Genomic DNA, 25,175 nt, shown 5'->3' on the forward strand with positions numbered 1-25,175 from the left:
AGCGAATGGACTCAGTGAATGTATTCTTTTGTTGCGGCCTCCCGACGCCGGTGAATTCAGCGGGTGTTCAAGGACACTAACTTTAACTATCATGAAATAATAAGTACCGATAATTATTTTAGTGCCACTGTCGCAAGCTATACGCACTAACAATATGTGGCTGCTATGTTACTCTCACAATGGCGATGAGCCGTTTCGCGATTTTACTGGGGAAAAATGTAACAAAGCAATCGGTCACCTACGTAGAGCACGACATCATCGCGATAATTTTATTTGAATAATTTTTGGTTTTTGCTCTTTATATTTTTGTTTCGTTGCTGCTAATTTTACTTTTAAATATTTTCATGCTTTACCTTTCCTTTCCCCCCTCGACATGAAATCTTTCGTAAGCCACTGTATCCGGGCGACACAGAGATACCAAGAACAGGGAGCGTATACGCTGCATGAGGCACCGCGCTCGAGCTTAAGCGGACCACGAAAACAACAATGAATGAGCTTTCCTTGGTATGTGTCCTAACATAAAGCATCATAACAAAACATTCTTGGAACGCGTCGCAAACGCACCAATCTTCAGAATGACTCGTTAATGCTGTTCTGTCACGCACTGATTATCCGAAAGCGTCACTCGTCATATACGAAAGTGTTGCGGAGGTTGTTGGTGCAGAAAGCTACATGGAGGTGCGACGTCCGCAGCTAGGATAGCTAGACCCCACCTGTAATGTAGGCGGCCAGCGACGGCCCGAACCATCGGCACATCATTCCTTTCGGGCACCGCGCGGCCAGGCCGGGCCGGCGGCGCAGGCGCATTCTGCCAACCGAAGACGCATTTCGCGGCCGCCAGCAGGCGCCACCCGTCGCGCACGTGGGCTTCGTGACGTCACGCTGTTTACATACAGGGAGAGGTCCATTCAGCGTGAGCCAGCGTCGCTAACCAATTTTGGCCACAACACGCCACATTGCGCCTGAAGAAACCCTACATTGCCCTACACAATATTGTAGGTGGTGCTACATTTTTTCCTATGCTAAAGAATTACTATTCCGCAGCATAGGTCAATTTAGTGGCTATTTGAATGTCTTTGTTTTAGGTTGTGTATTTTTATTTGCTTCTTTTGGCACTTTTACAGCGAAGATACATATGCTTCCATTTTACAATTCAGCATGTGCAGAAAAATTGGCATATAATGAAAATTCTCGGCCTCCAGAGATATGACATCGTGCTGCCTTCTTGAAGGCTTCCCGGAATTATGTTTTGGTCGGTGCTTGTGCCGTGGTGATATGTGCACCTTTAAGAGCTTCCAGAGCAACGTTTTGACCGGTGCTTTTACCTTCTAAGAGCTCACATCACTGGTTACCCATTCACACATGCACGGGGGTGAGGGCAGGATGCTTGCTAGCAGAGCGAGGCTTCATGCACTCACCAGTTGAGAACCATTCTAATAAAATGGCTACAACAAAAGTGTAACCTTTGTGTATTTAAAAAATCCGAAAACACGTGGCAAGTAGCCGTGAAGACGATTCCAACTGCACTTCGAGTTTCATTTAATTTTCATGATTAGTACTTCACCGTGAAGTCCTCAATATTGGGAAACAGACATCCACATGTTTGTCTGCTTAGTAAAATTATAGACCTTCCAACTTTCATTTAGATAAATGGCTAAGTATGCTCAATCGCAAGTTACAAAATAAATGTGGTTTGTATCGTCGACTCCTTCGACTCCACCCAGCTTCACTGGTCATCCTTTTTCAGAAAGTAGGACACTGAATTTTTTATTCGTTGTTGATCAGCTCCTGATTCAAATTATTTCTATCCCATGTAAACGGCAAGCAGATACTAATTGTGTGAAGTCATCGAAAGCACCATGCAAGTGGCAGTTATATAGTTTCATATTATTATACACTTACTGCCGACATTCACTCTTTCCTCCATGTTGATAATGGAGGACAGCTCTGTTGCAGATAGTGAACATTTCATCTTTATGATGTCTTTCCTCTCTGCATACATTCCACTTGCACTGTCGTTTTCTGATGAGTCTGACCTATACGCTCTATGCATGCGGATGTTGAAACCCATTGTATCAAAGAATAATGTTGTACTTCAGCAGGTTCATTTGGTAAAACTCAAAATCACCCTACGCTGGCGGAAAGCTGGCTGAACGGCACTACGGCCCAATGATAAGAGAAAAATCGATAGAACACCCTACAAGATGGCAAATATTGTACAGTTGGTAACACTGGCGTCAGGTGAAGGATGAATCTTCTTAGATACAACCAGCTTGCACTCAAACAAAGAGGAAGGAAGTGCAACACAAGGACAGCCGCTGGTCTAAGTAAATTTTAACATCAGTAAGAGTGAATATAAACACTCAACACACAACAAAAGGTAATAAAAAGACACTATGCATGACCGAAACAAGTTTACAAATGTCACGGTGCTGACACAACTAGATATACACAAGCTACCGTCAAGGCACATGCAGATATGCAATCTCGTTAGGATAGAGACACACGCTTGTTTGGCTCACACACTTATCACCTTGTTCTTCTATATGGAATGCCTCCGTGATTTCGTGGGTTGTTTGATCACGGTGCCTAAATACAATGTTAGTGGCAGGAAAATTAGGTTTGCATATGCTGCACTTAGGACAATGCGAAGATGAGATGATAGAGGGCCCTTCAATGACAATTCATGTTCTTTCAAACGCACGTTGATACAGCGGCCAGTTTGTCCAACATAAGTTCGGCAACAGGGTAAAGGAATGCTGTACACAACTCCTGTTGCGCAGGCAACATACCGGTTCTTGTGTTTAACACCACAACTGTCCCCTTTCGTATCACTTCCCCACTCTATCTTTCTGTCAAGCCTGCCATAACGCAACTTGTTGCGAGTCGTGATAGCCACTAGCACTCCATAGCGATGGCCCACATTTTTTAGGACGTGCGTGATTGTATGAATGTGGGATGATGGCAACTTTGGGCTTTTGGGTGTCCTCTGCAAATCCCAGCAGCCAGACTTTGTTTTTAGGATTCTGAGAAGTTTTTCACATGGCCATGACAAGAGGCCCTGTGGAAATCCTGCCTCGATTAACATTTTAACTTGCTCATTGAAACTGTCTGTCATCAAGTGTTGGCACGATTTCAAAACTGCTCAGCGAAAACATGACAAGGCAATAGCGTTTTTAACAAGCTTGGAACAGCCCGATGAGTAGTTCATCAAAGGCTTGACCGATCATGGTGCATACATCCAGCAGACATGCTCTTTATCAAACCAAACATAGAAATCCAGATACAAGATACCATTCCGTTTTGTTGTTTCAATCGTGAAATTGAGCCCTAGGTCATTTTGCTTAAAGGATGAATAGTCAGTACATACAGCCGTACGGCAGACGGACCATTCTCAAGCAATGGCAAATTTTCACGACACACAACATGTGTGCATAGTCTGCTTTAACTGGTGATGACTAAGTTAAGTGTTAAACCAGTCACTTTTGTTGGGGTTATAAACGCATATATTTCCTAGAAATGTATGGAACACAGAGTGGAATAATGACAGAGCAAACCAGTGCACAGCATAGCTACAAGGATAACACTAACAAGCTCGACATAAACACATACAAGCATCCCAACAAACAATAAACAGACACCACTTTGGGAACACATGCACATGCTCGCTCTGACAAATTCAGATCCAAACCTTTATCAATTCTCCAAAGTTTGAAGCTCCTATACATATTAATTTGTCCTTTCCACTTTCGCCTGGTGGCTGATGATTGAGGAGCGCCTGTTTTGCTTTCACATATTTGAGGCTCAGGGTCAGAATCTTGCTGTCTTACTAAAAGGGTTCAACTTAAAGTGAGGATGACTCAGCGAGCAATGCAATGTAAGATGATCGGTGTAACTTGGTAGAGAAGAGAGCGGAGTGGGTCAGAGAACAAACGCGTGTTAAGGTCATATTAGTAGAAATTAGGAAGAAATGGACATGGGCAGGGCATGTAATGCGAAGGCAAGATAACCATTGGTCATTAAAAGTAGCAGTGGATCCTACAGAAGGCAAGTGCGGCAGGGGGTGGCAGAAATTTAGATGGGCAGATGAGATCAAGAAGTTTGCGGGGATAAATTGGTCGCAGTTAGAACAGCAAGGGGATAATTGGAGGTTATCGAAGAGATGAAGGCCCTGCAGTGGGCCTAGGCAGGCTTACGACGATGATTTGAGGCTCTCATATGCACCAATTCTTGTCGTCACTTTGGCCCGGTGGCTGATGATTGAGGGTAGTCCCATTTAATGCAACTTTCATCGGAGTGTGTAAGAATAAAAATACCACCCCTTTCTCGTGTTCTTCTCTAGGCGTGAGCAAAATGCAGATTCTGTTAGCTGTACAAATGCTGCAAGTCAGACGATTCATCCCAAAAGCAATGCATACAAAACAGTAGCGGACAGATTAGTGAAGCATAGCTGAAATTGGTGGGAGACATCACGGAGCAGCTGAGCGTCAGGAGCAATACTGAGGGGAACATTCAGGTTTTCAAGAACACAAATGAACCGAGGAGGAAATGAACCTTTGTATTAAATTGCTGTTTTGATTGACAATAAGACCAGTAATCCAATCAGTTCAACAAAGTTAAAAAAGGAGGTGATTACCAGGACATTGCTTTATTTAACATATGTACATTCAGGTATCGGTGGCTGGTGTTTCAGAACCCCTTTTGACTGTTTCTGGGCAAAACGTTTCTGACACCCAAAGATTATAGCGTATTTACAATATGTCATCCTTCATTAAATATCCTTAAAACAATTAGTTTTTGACAAATGCTACAGGCATTAGATTTTTCTCTATAATGGAATCTTGCATGATATATCAAACATCCTTTTTGACATAGATAGCAAACAGCTTTTCTCAAGAGTGCAATTGCTTGTGCAGAACAGTTGTTGCCAAATGGTAGTTGTCACCAAAGTGCAATCATTTAAGACTAACAAAAAGCTTTGAGAAAAAGATCTCCCAATGTGAACACACCCTGCAAAGGACAAAATTGTTAACGCAATTACCCAAGTGACTCCCACGAGTGACTTGTCCGACGGTTACTGTCGACATAATGCCTGGTGTTAGTGCAGTACAAAGAAGTGTCTTTTAGCAAGCTGATTCTCTCAATCGATACACATGTACGGGTTCCCACTGAAGTGTAATTCTTCATGAGCAATCAACTCCCCTTTCTATATGTAAATCTGACAGGAGATGTAGAATTATGGCCTTTTCTGAGTGCACCCCTTCATGTGTGACCAAGCTGGACTATGAGTAAAGCTCTTTTGACAGGTTCTACAGACTGTTTTTCAAGAGAGTGCAGTCTTTCATGAGACCAGGTGAACTTTGTGAGTAAAGCTTTTTTGAGAGATGACACACAGAGCCCTTGATGAGAATGCACTGTTTCATGCGTGACCAGGTGGGTTTTTTTTGTAAAGCTCTTCTTACAGCTGCTGCACACAAAAGGCCCCTCAACGGAGTGAAATTTTTCATGTTTAATCAGGTTGGGTCTTCGAGCAAAGCACTTCTGACAGGTGCTACCATATACAGCCTCTCGCTCGCCAGAGTGAAATCTTTTATGATCCAGCAAGCTGGAACTGTGTCTACAGCTCTTCTTACAGGTGCTACCAACATAGCTTCTCACAAGAGGGCAACCCCTCATGAACAACGAGGTGCCTGCTTTGAGTAAAGCTCCTCTAAGAGGTGCTGTACACATACGGCCTACCGCCAAAGTGCAATTTCTCATGAACAACCAGGCACCTTCTTTGAGCAAAGCTCTTCTGACAGGCGCTGCACACATGCGGCCTTTCGCCAGAGAGCAATTTCTCATGATCAACCAGGTAGCCTCTGCTAGTGAAGCTCTTCTGACAGGTGTTGCACACATACGGCTTCTCACCAGAGTGTGATCTTTCATGAACAACCAGGCTAGTTTTGTGAGTAAAGCTCTTCTGAAAGGTGCTGCACACATGCGGTCTCTCGCGAGAGTGCACTTTCTCATGATCAACCAGGGGGCTTCTGCTAGTGAGGTTCTAACAGGTGCCGCACACATACGGCCTCTCGTCAGAGTGCAACCTTTCATGAACAACCAGGCTAGCTCTTTGAGTGAAGCTCTTCTGACAAGTACTGCACACATCCGGCCTCTCGCCAGAGTGCAATTTCTCATGATCAACCAGGTAGCTTCTGCTAGTGAAGCTCTTCTGACAGGTGTTGCACACATACGGCTTCTCACCATAGTGTGATCTTACATGAACAAGGCTAGTTTTGTGAGTAAAGCTCTTCTGACAGGTCCTGCACTCATGCGGCCTCTCGCCAGAGTGCAATTTCTCGTTATCAACCAGGGGGCTTCTGCTAGTGAAGCTCTTCTAACAGGTGCCGCACACATACAGCCTCTCGCCAGAGTGGGATTGCTCATGAACAACCAAGAATCTTTTATGAGTAAACCTCTTCTGACAAGTGGTGCACACATGCGGCCTCTCGCCAGAGTGCAATTTCTCATGATCAACGAGGTGGCGTCTTTGAGTAAAGCTCTTCCGACAGGTGGTGCACACATACGGCCTCTCGCCAGAGTGCAATTTCTCATGATCAACCAGGTTGCTTCTTCGAGTAAAGCTCTTCTGACAGGTGGTGCACACATACGGCCTCTCGCCAGAGTGCAATTGTTCATGAACAACCAGGCTAGCTCTTCGAGTAAAGCTCTTCTGACAGGTGCTGCACGCATATGGCCTCTCGCCAGAGTGCAATCTTTCATGAACAACCAGGTGGCGTCTTTGAGTAAAGGTCTTCTGACAAGTGCTGCACACATACGGCCTCACACCAGAGTGCAATCTTTCATGAAGAACCAGGCTACCTCTCTGAGTAAAGCTCTTCTGACAGGTGGGGCACACATATGGCCTCTCGCCAGAGTGCAATTGTTCATGAACAACAAGGCTAGCTCTTCGAGTAAAGCTCTTCGGACAGGTGCTGCAGGCATATGGCCTCTCGCCAGAGTGCAATCTTTCATGAACAACCAGGTGGCGTCTTTGAGTAAAGGTCTTCTGACAAATGTTGCACACATACGGCCTCTCGCCAGAGTGCAATCTCTGATGAAGAACCAGGTGGCTTCTTTGAGTAAAGCTCTTCTGACAGGTGGTGCACAGATACGGCCTCTCGCCAGAGTGCAATTTCTCATGATTAACCAGGTGGCGTCTTTGAGTAAAGGTCTTCTGACAAGTGCTGCACACATACGGCCTCACGCCTGAGTGCAATCTTTCATGATCAACCAGGTGGCGTCTTTGAGTAAAGCTCTTCTGACAGGTGGTGCATTCATATGACTTCTCCCCAGTGTGCACTCTCTGGTGGCTGCACATGTTGCATTTTTCTAGAAACCTTTGTTTGCAAACAGTGTAGGTGGAGCACATTTTTCTGGCACACAATTTCACCTCACGACGGGGATAGTTGCATTGCTGACAGGACTGGCAGGAATGAAGCTTCCCTCTGAAATGAAATTTTTTCACGGTCACTTAAAAAACTTCGATGTTGGCAGAATAAGATACAAAAACAGGAAATATGGAATAAAGATATTGCAAGAATCAATCAAACGCAATCTTTGAGACCCACCACGAAATAAGTCAACCCAAAAAATGCATTTATACAAACTTTTTACAATGTACACACAACAGTAAATTCAAGGTTTCTGCAAATTTTTTTTAAACAGAGTTCTGAACAACTTCTGTCAAGCATTGTTTAACAGAAAATGTGGCAGCAGGTTATATATCCACAGATCACATTACAAGTCCAGTACTTCAAATTTTCTCGCCATAAAAGAAAATTTTAATTAGGCCATACTAATTCTTCTCCGGTAGTGGGAATCATGTATGTTATTAAAGAAATATTTATACTTTACTCATTCTATGTACACAAACACATAAACAATAAGGGCTTGATATAGGTTATTTTAAGTTTAATCATGATTAGTTCATTTTCTGGGGCAATATGAAAGTTAATGAAAACCTCCAAAACAGTGTGGCTAACTTATACAGAAAACATAGCACGGTCATTCCACATGAAACATCCCAGCGCCAAAATCAGCCATTGCCAATTTTGTCGAAAAAATTTATGCTAGTTGGCAATTACGTATTGGAGGCCCACACACCGAGCATTTTCGTCAAAAAAATTTTGCAGTCATGTGAGCACTCCTTGAAGTTTCTGCAAACAAGAAAAATGTGGTTGAACATAATAAATTTAAATAAATAAACCATGTAGAATGTCAAATATTGTAGAACCTTCATCTTGCCTTGCTGTTTGATGCCGCACCTTGAGTGAAGCCAAGAATTTTTAGTGTTGTATTTGTTAAAAATGCAAGAAACGGTGCGTTTTCAGAATTTTTTGCAAAGGCATCATAAAGCTTCAGCCCTAATATTTTCACCGTGCCATTGATAAATTCCTTGAATGTCTACTGAAAATAATGACGGTTGATTACAGACTACTTTTTAGGCTAGTTGCTTACAAAAATGTTAAAAAATGAGTTTTTCTCCAACCTTCAGACCTACATGAAGCACCAAATCGTAACAGGTAAAATTACTTGGGACAGCTCGTTATATGCACCCAACATTTAGCGTTGCGCTCAGAAAATCGCAGTCGAGTAAATTTCGTTGGAGGCAAGAATATTTTTTTAAAGTTTGCAATTAGCCGCACTTATGTCCACTACGGAAGTGTGTCTTCAGTTCGGAATGCCTACATGCCTACGAACTTTTATGCGGCAGGCATGCGCACACCTGGCTCTATGCTAAATGAACATTGTTTGCCACTTCACACCACACAAATACACCATAAACAGCATATTTCGGCTAATTTGCCACTTTTCAATTAATGGGTCTATGCACAGTCAATTACGGGAAGTGAAGCGAGCCTGATCTGATTGTCTGATGTGAAGGAAGAAGAATTACAAAGTCGTTTTTCCCACTGCACCACACTCAACCTGGACCACAGACATCACTACAGGATACCTCTTACAGCAAACATGAAATTTTTAGCCACTTGTCTATTTTGCCTTGCGTTTTTTATCCACAGTGGTTCAAGTCTTCCCCAGTTGAATAGTTAGCATTAAAGAAACCAGCCTAGTTGTTCATTTTTGGTTGTTTATTAGAATTTTTTGGAGCTTGAGTAGGATATAATGGCAATGTGAAGTGTTGAACGCATAGCTGGTCTGAAGTGTTGCGTTTCTTTGACTGGAATTGCCACGGCTAATCGTGAACCAAGCTGTGCTCTTGTTTCTTGTTTTAAAACATGGGAGCCAGATTAGTTATTTGTTTGACATTGTCTTTACCCCGGCATACAGGTCCTTTGCATTATTCTGATCCTGAAAAGGTCCCGATCTCTGGATACCTGCTCTCAGTGCAAGACCTTTGAGCGGGCCTCTGATGTCATCACAAGCACTTTTGCCGTGTGGTGTGGCAAAGAAATTCCATTCTGCTGACAGTTTACACTCCACTTCGTGGTAGCAGAGATTCACGAAGTTCTCTTCTGTCAGAGAAATAATAAATTTTGTAGCTGACGCAGATCTTGTTTGTTTCGCAAGCACTGTGCTCGGAACTGTGTGTACTGCAACTGTGCCATGCTCCAAACAGTCAGAAATAACTGCACGAGTGTACAGAAACCTCTGCAGGTGCGGTTTCCTGCTTGCCAAATAATGTAGCTACTGGGTGTAGTTGAACCTGTGAGTTGACGCAGTGGTGACTGTGGCGCGTACTGAACTATAGAGCTATATATTCTGCATACTTCATCACTATGATGGTCTCGTGCAGACTTCAGTTGGCTATAAGGTATCGGAAGTAGCTGGCTTGCTGCTCACTGATGGAATGGTGGACAATAAGATGGTTCAACATGTCCATGAACTTTGCCGAAAATTCTTCAGGCATCAAAACAATGGTCTCAGCATTACAATGTTTTCCACTGATCCATTGGTGGACGTGTGTCATCCTTAATCCCGAAGACGTCAGACAGACTTTGCTATAGTAGTGTCTCTGTGCAAGCCATACCTAAGCAGGCTGGGCAATTGCCGAAAATGCAGTCTTCATTAACAAGGTGGCATGATGTCGTAGCCAAAAGTTCTTCAGTTGTCTCGTTGAGGTTACTAGAGTGGAGCATTATTTAAAATACCGGTGACACATGCAGACATATAGGGAGAGTGTACTGCTTCCACCAGCGTAAACGCAGCATCGAGGGCGTAAAGTTGCAAATATTGAGAAGCCACAATTTAAATCAGGCGCCCTCTTCCACTGATCATGCCACTCTTTTGGTTCATCAACAACAGTCGCTTTTGGGGGCCTTGAAGTGTGTCCTTTTTGCCTGATAGGCTAATGCTGTAATTGATGCCTTCATTTCTTCGGAGATTCGGAGCACGATTGGGAGAATATCAGCGCGCCCGGAAACAAAAACGAACAACAACAGTGCAACCCGAAGACACGCAGAAAATTGCAATTAACCGCCACGGCCGCACCTAGAAGCCCCGAGCTCCCCATGAGGCTGATGTGGCCCAGGCTTAGTTGTTTTATTCCTGAGAACAAGACAAGAGGAGACACCAGACACAATGCGAGTGCTTATGTTCTATTTTGCTTTCTCATGTGTACGTGCCTTCGCGTAGCGAGTCACCCTATGACGGTGAACCGCGTCAGGCGTTCTCTTCCTGTGCTCCTCTGTCCTGGTCTGTATGTAAACTTAGCTTTTATAACCAATTAAACATTTTTTTTTCTACGTAGTCTTTCATTCGAGCCACGACCTAGTTAACCGTACAGATAAGTTGAGTAATCATGAGTAGTACAAATGGAGTAGTCATGAGTACAGATCGAGTAATGATGAGTACAGATTGAGTACTCATAGGTACAGATGAAGTAGTCATGAGTACAGATTGAGTGTGATTACTCGTGAGTACTCATGAGTACGAATACTTGTAAGGACAAATGAGTTTGAGTACAAGTGAGTACGATTACAAATGAGTATTTGATGAGTGAGTACGAGTGATTTTGAGAATAGACGACTTTTTTGAGTCTGAGTTTGATTGAGTACAGCGTGAATGAAAAAAACTATGACTGAGTTTGAGTGAGGTCTTTGTTTTGCCGACCTATGCTCACGTCCCTGTAGTGTACCATATTTGAAGCTCCTATACTATCCAGGCAGATGTTTTTTTTTTAAGCTATCCAGGCAGATCTTTTTTTTCAAGAACACAATGTGCGAAAGTGGGGGGGTCGGCTTAGATACAGGTACCATGGCTTGAGCACTGAAGGGCCGGCCGGGCCAGCGCCATGATGGCTCGCCATGCACCAATATCAGGCTGCCGTGTGCAGGCAGTTCTGCATGCGTGCCCGAGGCTCATTTTCGCAACATTCTACGGTAGCTGCATGGTGAAGTGGTCGCTCAGGCTCAGCGGCGAAGTGGTCCCAACAGCTACACTGGTAAACCGCGTCGTCGGCTTCCCACCGTCCATTATTCCGAAATCTCGCAGTCCCACGATCATGCAGCGAGGATCGTCAAACCGGCAAGCTTTTGCGCCGGCAAGCTTTTGCGCCGGTAAGGGTGGATTGTGTCCCGTGATTACAGCGCTGTTGATGGCCTGCGCTTTGACACCCTCTCCTCTCTTCCTCTCGCTTGGCGCGGTGGCACGGGCGTGGAGTTCGCAGTTTTCTCAAAGTGATCATTTGGAGTAGCCATGGTGGCAGAGTTTTGAAAGTGTTGCACCTTCACCGCGTGTTCGCGAAACGCGTGTGCTGCCTACCCGTTTTTGAAAAGCGATGGCACCAACCAAGTGGTACTACTACAGTGCAGCCTTTAAGCGAAAGGTTGGTTTGCACGTGGAGAAGACTTCAAACCTGCAAGCGCAGAGCGAGTTCGGTGTGAACAAAAAGAATGTGCAACGATTGCGCAAACAACAGGTCGAACTTTTCAGCTGTGCAGCAAGCCGCGTAGCGTTGCTGAGTTTTCAGGGAACAAAGGGAAGCGTGAAGGCCCGTGACCACAGAGATTATCCAGGCGAAAGCCAGGGAAGCTGCCAGAGTGAAGGGTGTCGCAGGAGCCACTTTTAAAGCAAGCAGGGGCTGCGCAATGCGCTTGATGAAACGATTTGGGTTCAGCCTGAGATGACGAACCTCCGTATACCAGGAGCTTCCCACTGACTTCGAGGAGAAACTTGCCAAGTTTCAGCGCTACGTGATGGACAGATGGCGGGAAAAGGACTACCAACTGCAGCAAATTGCAAACGCCGACCAGATTCCAGTGTTCTTAGACATGCTAATGGTGGACAGAAAGAATGCGAACAGAAAGAATGCGAAAAAAGTCAAACTTAGGACGACGGGTGACGGAAAGCAGCGAACGACAGTAATGTTGTGCTGCCCCGCCAATTGAAAAAAATTGCCCCCATAGATAATATTTAGGCGCAAGACTCTACGCTGCGGGTAAAAAGTTTCCCAGAAACGTTGTTGTGCACGTTCACGACAAAGGTTGGATGTCCAACGGCTTGATGGAGGACTGGGTGAAAACGGTTTGGGAACGCTGTCCAGGGGTCGCGCTGTGCAAGCTTTCACTAGTCCTGGCTTTCTACCGCAGCCATCTGACTGACAGTGTGAAGACCACGCTTTCTTGCGCTGGGACAGACATCGCCATAATCCCTGGTGGCATGACTAACCAACTCCAACCCCTTGACGTCGCTATTAATAAGCCCTTTAAAGATAGGCTTTGCAAGCACTATACCGACTGGCTTACGTCGGAAGAACATCAGTTCACCCCAACCGGGCGCATCAAGCGTGCGTTGCTCGGCCAGCTGGCGGAGTGGATTTCCGCAGCCTGGAACGAAATTCCGGATGAAGCAATCATTAGAGCTTTAAAGAAGTGTATTTCAAACGCAATGGACAGAAGCGAGGATGATGCCCTCTGGGACGAACTCAAGAACAAAAAGGACGGACAAAGATGACTACGACGATAACGATTAAAGTAACGTGCGGGCCTACGGAGTGTGCGCGTTTGGCCTCCATTCGAGGTAAGTTTCATTTTGGGAGGGCCTTGCAAATTTGGGGGGATTGGCCTGCAATCAAGGGTGGCCTGGATTCCAGTAAATACGGTAGGTTTGAATGTTTCCTCTGGTGTTCCACAGGTTGCTGGCAATTTTCATTTTTATTTGTACATAAGCCCACTTAACTAGATTTTTTGCAGCAGATCCCTTCCACTCATCAAAATAGGCTGGGCACTGAATAGCGTCCATGTGTTACAAGCAACAACCTTGCAAGCATTGGCAATTAACCTACCCTGTGTTGCCTGAATGTTGGCGGCAGGAGCAGATGCGAAGTCCAGATTTCGCCACCATCTCGGCATTGTCTCGAGAAGCAGGGAATTTTTTCAAGGCACATGCCTGGCCATTGTTCTCTGCCAGAACTGAAAAAAATCAAAAGTCATAGCAGCTGGAGCAACAAGTGTTCTAGCAATTTTAGACAGGCCCCATTCCCGCATGTACAACATGTGTTTGTCCGTTTCGAGGGGCACTTGATGATGGTTTGGACACGTTTTAAGCTTCTACGTAAAGTTTATTGGTGCAGCGATAAATGCCCAGACAGTGTTAAATGGGCAAAGGCATAAATGATACCACTAAATGCTTGAAAGTTTGAGAACGCGCTAGTGAACATTAGTGAAGAAAATGAAGATGGTGAGATGTGTTGAGCTGCTACCTTTAAAAATGCTCAATTACACTTTTTTGCATTAGGTACATAGTTGACTTAACCAAACTTCTTTCAACACCAGTCTATTTTACTGCAATCGCATGGTAGCTGCTTTAAATTGTAGCATGGTAGCTTTAAATAATGCCATTTCTTCAATGTTTTTCCAAATCCATATACACAAGTTTCCATCAATGGTGCAAGCAAATTTTGTTTCACGCTGCGGCGATCCAGTCCGCCAGCTGGCCGAGCCACGCACGCTTGATGCGCCCGGTTGGGGTGAACTGTTGTTCTTCCGACATAAGCCAGTCGGTAGAGTGCTTGCAAAGTGCTTGCGGGTACTATTAAATTTCTTCGAACATTTCAAATTTCTAAGCAGTTTACATTTAGCTGCAGCTTGTGCAAAAGCACAAAGTGGACCTGAGTCTAGAAAAGTAAATGCAAAAAAAGCAAAACCAAGTTGCCTTACTTATACATTATCTTGTGAAAGTTATTGATTCAACTCAATAACCTCGCCAGCAAAAACATTTTAAGAGAACATGCAATTTTTCTCAAAGAGATAGAGTGACAGGAAGTATATGTTGCAGTTCAGTTTTCCTGGAGTTTCTTTTCAGGTGGATTGGAAGCCCAAACTTCTCGCATGATAATGGCAATCTGAGCGCCAGATGAAGTTCAGTAGGCATTATGTTTGAAGCCCTACATTGGCATGTGGTATTACATTCACCGAGCTCAGCACACCAAGGCTACTGAGGTAATAAGGAACTGTCACGGATGCCTACAGCCAGGTTTCTTAGTACTCAATCTTTAAAACGTTGAGCTGACCTGATTTCATGGCTATCAGTACCATTCATTTATTCAAGCAGTTTGTACAGGTTAAAAGTGCTAGAAATCACCTGCAGACTTAACAGCGTGTCGTCAAAGCCGACATAAGCAAATATAAGGAGAACGATACAGACCAAGCGGCACTTTTAACCCAGTTTTGTTGTCCTAAAATGCTGTAAAACCAGAAACCTCTTCAAACAAAAGAGCAAGAACTTCACATGGAAAGACAGAAAGAAAAATAGACACGTGTTTGCCTGAGCAAGCAGTGTAGGTCTCTCTGTCCCATTTGGTTGGCTGTTCTTTTCACTTTAGTCAAAGTGTGGTCCATGTGTTGGGACTACAGAACGGTAAGGTAGTTAAACAATGTTTGCAACTCACTTCAATCTACCCTTAAACTCTAACCATGAACATATTTTCGTAGCGTCTAAATAGCCCCATGAGCACACGAAAAAAAAGTTGCTCAAAACATTATTGAGAATGTAGGTGCCAATAAATATATTGTTTTGCACGTAGACTGCCCTAAACTGGAACATTTCTATGAAATCCCAAATCCTAACCTGAGAATTCCTAACCTGAGAAGCCACACAAACATATGCCTAGAGCGCCGCTGGTCTCAATCGACATTCCAACATGCGTGAAATCAACCATCGACTCAACCATGGGAGGGTTTACTAGACAAGGGCGTGCGTTAGACACAGCCATCGTGTTTTGTTGAGGTGAAATATTTGTGCTGCTGTATTGCATAGTTCTGCTGTGCATCCCGTAGTAGTGGCCAGCTTTTTAAAGCTGGCGATTGTGTGTGTGTGAGCATCGTCTGTGCGGGAAGGTAGAGCTCAGAAAAGTTGCTCATGCTTGTGCATTTCGCTCGTAGATCTTCGTCATTTGTTGCGGCCCCAACCCTCAAGGTGTGGTTGTCAACACGGCCGGGCATTCCGTGAGCGTCTGTGGAAACATCTCCCTGGGCGGCCACATCCGCGCCTGAACAGGTCTGTCTTCCCTCGCTTGTGGATCTTGTCGCGTCTCCTGCCATGCAGTCGGTTCCGAATCTTTGTTCCTGTCGTCCGGTGTGCACTGCTTCTATCAGCTCGGCTGGCTTCATCAACTGAACGGGTATCTGTCGCCGCCCTGACTGCCACTATTTGGCCGCAGTTTGCTTCACTCGTGTCTGTAGTAGAGCGGAGGGATGTAGTTTGGATCAATTTAAAGGTTATCGCTGGAGCAGTGACCAAGGAAGACAACAGTGCCATTCCATTCATTTTGTCATGTGTGAAGGGTATCCCCGGAAAGGGGAGACATCAAAATCCCCCGAAAAAGAAAAGAAACGGCCATTTGAAGTGTGCGCCAGGAGCGCACCAATCAACAAATGCCACACCGAAACCCCGAGGCATCGTGGTCAAATATGGCAGCGGGCTGGTCAGCCAATCAGAATGCTGCGGAGGAGAACAGTGGCGACCATACATGGACACGGAAAGGCAAGGAGCCAATGAGAGTGTGCCGCACTCAAGCCCAGAGGGGCTAAAAGCCAGGCGCACAAGGAGCAGGGGGAGGCAAAAAACCAGGAGGCGGAAGGAGCACGTGAGCTTCAAGGAACAAGCCAGGGGGATGCAACCTGGCCACCCACTATGCCTAGCAAGCCTGGGCAGGGGCGGGCCGACTTATCATTGGCTGTGGCATCCTAGGCGCACCACGAACCTGTGTCTTCGTGGCCCCAGGGGCGGCGGTCGAGCACCTGCGGCTAACGTCCGCGCTGCGTCAACCTTCGCTTCGACAGCCCGAAAGGGCTTCATTCGTGCCGAGACCTACTTGGGACCTCTAGCGGCAGCGGCTACCAGGGGGTAGCCATCGAGGAAACTTCATGATGCGCGGAGCCCACGCTGTCCAAGGAACGACCAAGCGCTTCGATTTTTGGCAACAAGACGATGACGCCTACCACCGAATCGTGGCCACGCAAGGGTGCGACACATCAGCACCGACGGCCAGGGTAGACTAGTCCAATAGGGACGCATTCATAGGACACAACTATAGTTCATACCACAAGCCAGGTGCAGCACTGTGAAGGCTACATTGTTGTCAATAGTGCACCCACTGAGGGCGCCTAACTCACCGTGAAGGGGTTCCTGAAAAAACATTCCCTTCTCCCCCCTCGGCAAGTGGCACCGCAAGGCCCCGGCGCCTTTTGTCGCTTCCTTCGCGGTGAGTTAGGCGCCCTCAGTGGGTGCACTATTTACAACAAGGTAGCCTCCACAGTGTTGTACCTAGCTTGTGGAATGAACTATAGGGAGTTGTGGTGGTAGAGAGATCACCTAGAGGGTAATGGATTGAGTGTATTTGAAGTAATGGTATAGGAGTTTATTGTACAGACTTTTGAACTTTGATTTGAATTGTATTTTGGCATTTTTAGTTAGGGATTTTAGCATTGAGTTAACCTGACCCAGGATATTTCCTTCGGGCCCAGTCACGTGTCTTTCCACCTGCGAGAATGGATGTGGGAATGGTGTTGACGTTGGTTTGAACATGAGGTTTGAACAAGAAGCCATTTTTTGAATTGTAAGACAAAGACTCTGGCACAGAAAACGAAAGGTCAGAGTTTTAAGGAAGAAGAAAACGTGGCGCAAACTAGACGTAGACGAAAGAAACGAGGTAAGACATATACCTCGTTTGTCACCACCTTTTACACTTGTTAACATTATACCTAGGTTGATTTTTTGGTTTTTTGTTTTGTTGTTTTTCCTTAGATAAGACGTATAACTTTCGCGTGGTTTGCTTCAAATAAATAGTTGGAAGTTGGCGCCTGTATATGTCTTACCTCGTTTCTTTCGTCTATGTCTAGTTTGCGCCACATTTTCTTCTTCCTTAAAATATGTACCAACTAGCTCAGCAACAAGTTTTGGAAAGGTCAGAGGTGGACGTTTTTGTCAGAAGAAAGAAATTGTGAGGCGGAGAAAAGCATTGAGGAGGATAAAAGAAGGGCTGAGGAGAAAAAGAGAGAAATTGCATTATAACGGGCTATGTTGTAAGGAATGCATGCAGAACTAAATCGATGCCTCAATGAAAAGGAACTCAAAAAGAAGGGTGAATGTGCCGCACGTGAGACGGAAGGCACGCGGACCGCCAACTGTGATGAGTCACGTGATATTGAAAGAACGCAGGTGGCAGATCAAGAGAAGGCTATGATTAAAAAGGAACACAAAGAAAACTGTTGCTTTGGACAGCCCGCTGAGGTGAAAGGCGTGTGCGGAGTGCGAGGCCGTGAATGTACCGAGTGTGGCACAGTGCCAGAACAGACGCATAGAGATGAGTGCTTTGAGAATAAACCCGGTGAAGAAGCACGTGCTGTTGAAAGAACGGGCTTGGCGCACAGCGAGGAGATCGATGAGAAAATAAAAGAACAAAGGTTCTCGCAAAAGACTGCCGATGCGGGAGTTGCATTCGAAGTGTGAGGTGGTAAATATCTCAAGTTCTGGGCCATTGCATGCCTTCCGAGAGGAGATGAACATGCCGAGGATGTGACAGGCAAAGGGGGGTTGTATGCCCCTGGTGCAGTTGACTCATTTGATTTAAAGGTTTCTCAAAAATCACTAGTTCAGTCCCAGGTTCTTGCCACTCCGAGTAGTGGTACGAATGGTGGCCGGCAAGAAGGTTGTAGTTTTTTGGAAATGCCTATGGCTAGTGAAAGTACCCTCATCCTCGAAAAGGCCTTTGCGAAGCGGTTGGACAGTGAAGCGGGCAGCTCATAGTCTGAGATTGTAAATGTGGTCCCTAGGGTGCAGCCAAGTACCAGTATTTCAGACCTGCCAGGGCAGCGCCCCATGTCCGAGCTCGGTGACGTCTAGGGAAAACGAGAACAGAATGAAAGGGATCCAGGAGACGGGCTGGTAGCTGAAACTCAATGGCGCGTGAAAAAACAGTCATGTTTGAAAATCCTACGAAGCGAATGAGGGAAAGGAGACTGATGCCTAGGAAGGTTAGAGCGCGTAAGCGAGGGTGTGCCAAAAGAGATAGGGTAGCTGGAAAGTTCATAGAGTTAAAGCACGCTACTAAGATGGCACACAGACGACGAGCTAAGGCCTGTAAGACGAATGGATGGCTCCTTAATCAGGCCCCCAGCCAAGCCCCCCCAACCAGCTACATAGGAGAGCGCCAGCGCAGTGATGAAAATAAGACAAAAACAATGAGCGTGCGAGTCGAGCAAAATCCAGAGAAAGCATGCAATAGGCAAGGACTGGAGACAGCTCGTGTCATAGGTCGGGGAGACGAATGAATATTGGTGAGCCTCAAAGCCGAGCCAACAGTGTAGCCAAAAGTTCTGAGTGGTTGAAAGAGAAAAAGGTTAAGATGAAGGCCAAAATCAACAAACATGATGGAACACGAACTTGACTCGGACAGAAGTAGGACCCATAACGGTTACAGATAAGTTGTGTATTGTGGCACAGCATAAATATTGTGCTATTGTGAAAAGGCAAGGTTGGAGTAAATCTATATAATAAAGAGATGAATTAGTGAGTGACAAAGTACGGATTGAGACATAGTGGTGTCGAATATTAGATATTTGATGTGTTCGAGTAGATTGAATGAGTAGGTCGGTATAAATACATGAAGTGTAGCCATACATGCGGTAGTTGCGAAATGTGGATAAAGAGTGGTTTTAAGTTTGAGATGTGTGAAAGTGCTTGATTTCGGTGTATGCACGAAATCGATTGTGAAACTAGATTAGTGTGAGAGGTGAGGTGTTGGTTGAAGAAATGGTGAAGTCTGTGATAACAAAATGGTAACGATTTGAGGACAGGAGTGAACCAGAGACAAGTGTGAAAAAAATGGAAGGTGATGTGAAGTCTGAAGTGAAAAGTGTGCCGAGGGAGTTGAGCAGTGGTGATGAACAGCAGACTTATGAGAAGTGAGCAAAGGTTGTGGAACAGGGCATCAGTGGCCAAGCTGAAGCAGTTTTTTGAGAAATAACTTAAAGCGGGGGGTAATAATTGTTTTTATTGTCACGTGAACGGATCGTGGGGTTGTCTTGACCAGCTTAGAGAGATGGATGCAGGAAAGCCATTGACAGGTTCGACAAAACACACATTTATTGTACCAGAAAAACCCTCAAGCAAACCACTTAATAATACAGTGGCAGTCAACCAATAAACACTGAAATCCCTAACTAAAAATCCCAATATACACTTCAAATCAAAATTCAAGTCTGTACAATGAAGTCCTACACCATTAGTTCAAATACGTTAAATCCATCACCTTCTAGGTGATCTCCCTACTATCACAACGCCATAGTTCCGTCCTATGAATACGTGCCTATTGGACTGGCCTACACCGGTCGTCGGCGCTAACGTGTCGCACCCTTGTTTTGCCGCGACTCGGTGGTAGCCGTCATCGTATTGTTGATGCCGGTGTTCGTTCCTTGGGCGGCACACGCTCCGCGCGTCCTGAAGTTTCCTCACTGGCTACCCCCTGGTAGCTGCTGCCGCTGGAGGTCCCGGGTAGGTCTCGGCACGAACGAAGCCCTTTCGGGCTGTCGAAGCGAAGTTCAACGGACGTTGGCTGCAGGTTCCCGACCACCACCGCTGGGGCCACGACGACACAGGTTCGTGGTGCGCCTAGGATGCCGCAGCGACTGCTAAGTTTTAATTGAATTTGGACCCTCAACTCAAATTTCTTTGTAATTCTGCCCTGTCACTACCCCTAGCTGGGAGTTATTTTGTCGACTTCCCTGCTTTTTTTCCATTAATACTCTAGCCCCTGCTTAGTAATACCTACTGCTAACCAGTTAATGCTTCCATCAATTGCGAAGCCCACTGCCTCAGGAAGTAGGACTTTCCCCCCAATTCTATCTGGCTGAATCTTTTGGCATCCTATTACTATGTGGTCGATTGTTTCTTTATCCCTGCCACACCCAACACGTCTCATCCTGTGACGAATATTTGCTCATGTAAGTTCGAGTTCTCAAGCAGCCAGCCCGCGTCTCAAAGAGCAACGCACTACCTTTATTGTTGTCATAAAAGTTCTCTTTCCGGATCTCTTTTTTGCTTGCTTTGTATATTCCCAGCGATCCCTTCTTTTCCATCCTCTCTTTCCACATGAGCGTCTCTGTATCCTTCACTTGCTTTTTAACTGCCCCTCCTTGTTTATTTGCCGCGGTCAAGGTATATTTAGTCGCCAGCTTTCGCGTCCTCTTCCACCATTGGTTGTCCACACTTTGAAGGTACACGTATCTGTGCACTCTGGCTGCCCAGTTCTTCTCATTTAAATGTCTAAGCCGCTCCTCAAAACGTATTTTACTTTGCGCTTCCGTCGCCTCAAATGAAGCCCAATCCATATAGCCTTGTACAGCCTCATTTGTAGTCTTACTGTGAGCTCCCAGTGCTAACGTGCCAACTGTCTTTTGGTTAACCTCCAATCCCGACAGGATATCGGACTTTAAGCATAATACGGCATTAGAGAACGTGAGCGCCGGCACCGTTACCCCTTTCCAGATGCCTCGCACTACCTCGTACTTATTGTATCCCCAAAGTGCTCTATGTTTCATTACTGCTGCATTTCATCTCCCTTTCAGTTTGAGGTGTTCTTCATGGGCATTCAGGTAGCCTTTTCCTTCATTAAGCCAGATCCCCAAGTATTTGTACTTATTTACTAATGGTATGGGTTCCTGTTGAATTCTTATTGGTGCTGTATGAGCTTCCTTGTTGAACACCATGACTCCAGATTTCTGTGGGTTAAAATGTAGGCCGAGGTACGTTGCCTCATCACCACAAAGGTACCACTGTGTCATTTATAGTTCTCATTTTTTTTTCGAAAATCCATAAAATTTCAGGCAAGATTAATAAAATCGGAACACGGGTCGAAATTCGTACACGTTACTGAAAATTCAGAGGAGCTGGCAGGTATGCATGCTATGCTTACTGACGCCAGGATTCTGTACTTGTCACAAGAAGGATGGCTTAGCATCAGAGACGAACAGGGCTTGGGGCATGCCGGTGGTGCGATGAATGGTGATTGGTATGCTTTTAAGTACCGCGAGATTAGATATTCTGCTCCATGGCAAAGCTGATATGCGCTAGCGAAAATTAGACAAGAATGTGGTAGTCAGCACTCCAATCGACCTTAACGGCCAGGCTGAGCCTGGCTGAGTGTCGTGACGACGTTTACACAAGGCGTAAACACAACAGGAGGCATGCTTTAGAACAAGAGTGCCAAGGCAGATTCGTGTGCACTACACTACATTTGCCGGCAGCCTTCCGTTACGGTCTGAAGAAGTCACCCTTGCTGATGTTCTTGGAACAAAATTCTTTCTGGAGAATGGCAATCCAGCGCAGCCTGGTCTCTGTGTCACGCTCACTGTGCGGAAAGAGGTCCATTGCGAAAGGCCACTAACAAGGACAGTCTTTGTGAATTTGTGGCCAGTGAGACGCATGGTGATTCGTCCGAAAGCTTGAGGCCCCCGATTGCAGATGGTACATCCGTTTGGTGCAAGTTTTCCCCCGTGACTTCCGCATTTTCTCACCGCACTTCGCTGAGCACCATGGCAGCCTATGACAGAAACGGAAACCTGCCCGTGCTAAAGGCCAGTCATAAGTGCTGCGCTAGCACCACCTGTTGAAGGTTAGACCCAACTGCTCGTTATAAACGGTCTGTACGAAGCTCATCATGTGGGAGCATACCGATGGTGTAAACGGTGATCCGCTAGACGTAATCAGCCAGCAGCTGCAACATTTGTGTTGACGCAAGCATGTCGAAACGCTACCCATAAACCACTGCGTGCCCAGGGATGCTGAAGCTTGCTTCGGGTTGTAAAGGAGCAACGGCGCAAAATCTCTTTCCCACTTTTAAAAATGCCAGCAGCAAGATTATTTTAACATGAAGGTCTTTTATGCTGGAATCCACCAAGATCCGAGTGACGTCGCATCCGTCACAGAAATGACATCGCCAGAAAAATGTGGCTGTGCCAGGATTCGAGGCGGGTGCTCCGTCAAGGCAACAGGAGGTGCCAGGCGCTTTACCGACCGCGCTATGAGCGGAAACGCAGACAGCCGTACGAACGCGCCATATATCTTCACTATAACCTCCTCTATTTCGCTGGTGCTGCCGTTTAGGAGAGGTGAAGTGAAGTAGTGCATCACTATACTAATGACCCCAGACAGTTGGCGCCAGCTAAGGTCGTCGCAACGAAACTGATAAGTCTGACGTTGCCATACCGGCGATATATAAATAGCGATGTGCAAGTTAATAGCAATGCATAATAAACATTCAACTGATCCTGTGAAGGCATATCACTTTCGTGTTTTAACGATTCCTATGAAAGGGGGATCAACCAAATTTATTTACTTTGAAGCAGAACCACACGTCAGTAATATAATATGTGCCCATGTAGGAGCGCCCCATGATTACGCAGAAACGAGCTCTCGCTCAGTGCATCGCGTTCTGATATGTTGTGCATGCGCTGTCTGCATTCTTGCAGCAACTATTAGTGCTTGTTTCGTCAAGTGAATGAGCACTTGTATTTTAACTTCTCGCACGATACAAAGTCTAGTACAGAAATATTTGCAGCTAAGTTGTTTTGGTGCAGTAACGTAATTAAGTGTACCTGTCCACATTTTCTAAACACATTATATAGTCTGTTTTACATCCTCATTTGTGATTACGAGCCTGTGCTACTGCAACAGCCAGCAATTGTAAGCAACTAGCAATAATAGGATTAGTTTCACCGATCGGGGCCGCGCTGTTTTTTGGATATTGTAATAGCTGATGCCGGGTTTTTACATGGTTCTTTGGGTTCCACGAGATCACCTTTTCTGGACGATTCTACGAAGGCTCTCAGCCAGGCCAATAGTTTTACTTAGTGAGTAACTGTAACAGGGACAGAATCCAACTGGTGCATTTCAGTGTCCTTTGCTGCATATCTCCAGTACAGTTGTCCACTGGGAATTATGCGGACTTCAACACTACCAATTTCTATTTGCAATTAGCACAGGCTACAAACACTGTTCATGGATTGTAAAAACAGGTGCCCATACACAAAGTTTGAATGTTGCCCATATACTTAGCACATGAGGGATCCATGCAATGTGAAAAAAGTTTTTTTTAATTACTCACACAACCTGTTCGAACCCACCGCCTGGGCAAATTATAAAAAATAAATTTTCAACATGCTTCACCCTCTCCCCTCCTTCCTTTCTATAGCTTAGGTTTCTGCCTATTTCTCAGATGGAGCAAACAGCTGACACGCTTCTTGCTATGTTTAATGGTTCCTGGCGTAGCACCCTTGGTCCCATCTTTAAATTTTTTGTGATGAATTGTTTCATTTGAAAGGCTATTTACACGCAGTTTCACTATTTTTGGTAATCTCCTCTCCGGTAGTCAAAAATGGGCCACCTTGTTTAAACTAGATGATCCAATCTCCCTTTATATCCACAATAAAAAATGTACTCCAATTTTTATCCTTTTTCACGAAATCTGTCACAGAAGCTCAGAAATATACTTATTTGGGTATTGCATAAACTGGCAGCTTGAGCTGGAAGTCACATATAACCAGTATTTCTTTATCTGTCGGTCATGAACTGTGTTCATGGAGGCATCAACTCACTTATGCTCCAGCGAAAGATTACTGTTGTATCTTACTTTAATTTGGTATAAAACTCATGATGCCGGCTCAGTTCCAGTCCTCTCTTGAAGAAACAATATTGAATTGCTTGAGAATGTTTTAGGAAAGCTTGTTGACTTTATTTATTTTAAATATAATTGCACAAATGCTGTTTAGGACATCGTGTAAGCTTATGGGACTCAAACATTAGTCAAGGAGAAAGTTTTTACACCTGACATATCTTTGCTCTTGATAATTCAAATTATAGTCGCACGTATTCTGTCTCAGCTTATACCAACTGGTGAGATTCATACATTAGGGAAAAAACAGTCTCAATCCTTTAAGTTTGTTTGTATTATGCTAGAAACTTGCAAAAACCGTGACATAACTCAAAATACTATTCGCCATTATCATATAGGTAAATTTTTAAACTATGCTACCAACCTTTTATATTTTCTTTTTTGCACATGTTATCGACTGGAACAGTACAGCTACACATGTCTTGCCTCTGTTGAATGAACTGAAGCAAATGTTTAGCTTATTTTAACTTTTTTGTTTCTAATTGCTGCCGCATGTAGTATTCTGAACTGTTGGTATCTTTGATGTTCGCACCTTTATGCCCCTCCTTCTTGGGCCTCCAGTTTGCAGTATGTACTTCAATAAAAATGAAAAGTGTGCGACAAGGGCAGTTCAAGGGGCCAACGAAATACTGGCTTCACATAATTTGTGCAAGACTCACAGAAGAACACATGTATACCCCGCACGAAGTTTAACTAACAGCTCAACTGTTGTTTTAAAACAAGACAGCTGTGTATGAAAACAGAGACAGAACGTATTGGGCTAGTTGGTACATACTGAATGGGAGCTTACTGCAAAAAAAAGACGAGGACGGTGGCAAACGTGACAGTTAGTAGCGCCTGGCACGTTTGCCACTGTCCTCGTCTTTTTTTTGCGCTAAGCCTCCATTCATGAAAACAGAGATCTCTATGTGCACGAATGCCATTGCTGCTTTTATTTCCAACTCACTGCCACATCACCAAAATGTGAGTGCCACAGATGACGTGGTGGAGTGAAACGGAACTA

General features: G+C 45.1%; 2 protein-coding genes across 2 annotated transcripts in view; one reads left to right on the top strand and one right to left on the bottom strand.

The window, feature by feature from the left end:
• Positions 1–25,175, top strand: part of LOC144159764 (uncharacterized) — a 321,877-nt gene that overhangs the window by 127,403 nt on the left and 169,299 nt on the right. The gene's annotated exons all lie outside the window — the stretch shown is intronic.
• Positions 5,901–13,413, bottom strand: LOC144158308 (uncharacterized). The gene is made up of 2 exons (XM_077689128.1): positions 13,286–13,413; positions 5,901–7,487 (listed from the first exon to the last, which is right to left on the bottom strand). Exons 1-2 carry the CDS (start codon positions 13,342–13,344, stop codon positions 6,377–6,379), a joined length of 1,170 nt encoding a protein of 389 aa, XP_077545254.1. The 5' UTR covers positions 13,345–13,413; the 3' UTR covers positions 5,901–6,376.

The sequence above is a fragment of the Haemaphysalis longicornis genome, unplaced genomic scaffold (genome assembly GCF_048455015.1).
Source record: "Haemaphysalis longicornis isolate Haplotype H1 unplaced genomic scaffold, Haemaphysalis longicornis Haplotype H1 scaffold_10, whole genome shotgun sequence".
Taxonomy (NCBI): domain Eukaryota; kingdom Metazoa; phylum Arthropoda; class Arachnida; order Ixodida; family Ixodidae; genus Haemaphysalis; species Haemaphysalis longicornis.

What these genes read in the sequence shown, in the direction of transcription:
- LOC144158308 (XM_077689128.1), bottom strand. Translation starts at nt 13,344, where the DNA reads ATGGTGGCGAAATCTGGACTTCGCATCTGCTCCTGCCGCCAACATTCA. An exon ending in CAACATTCAGGCAACACAGG is followed by an intron (nt 7,488 to 13,285) that starts GTAGGTTAATTG and finishes ATTTCATTTCAG; the next exon opens with AGGGAAGCTTCATTCCTGCC.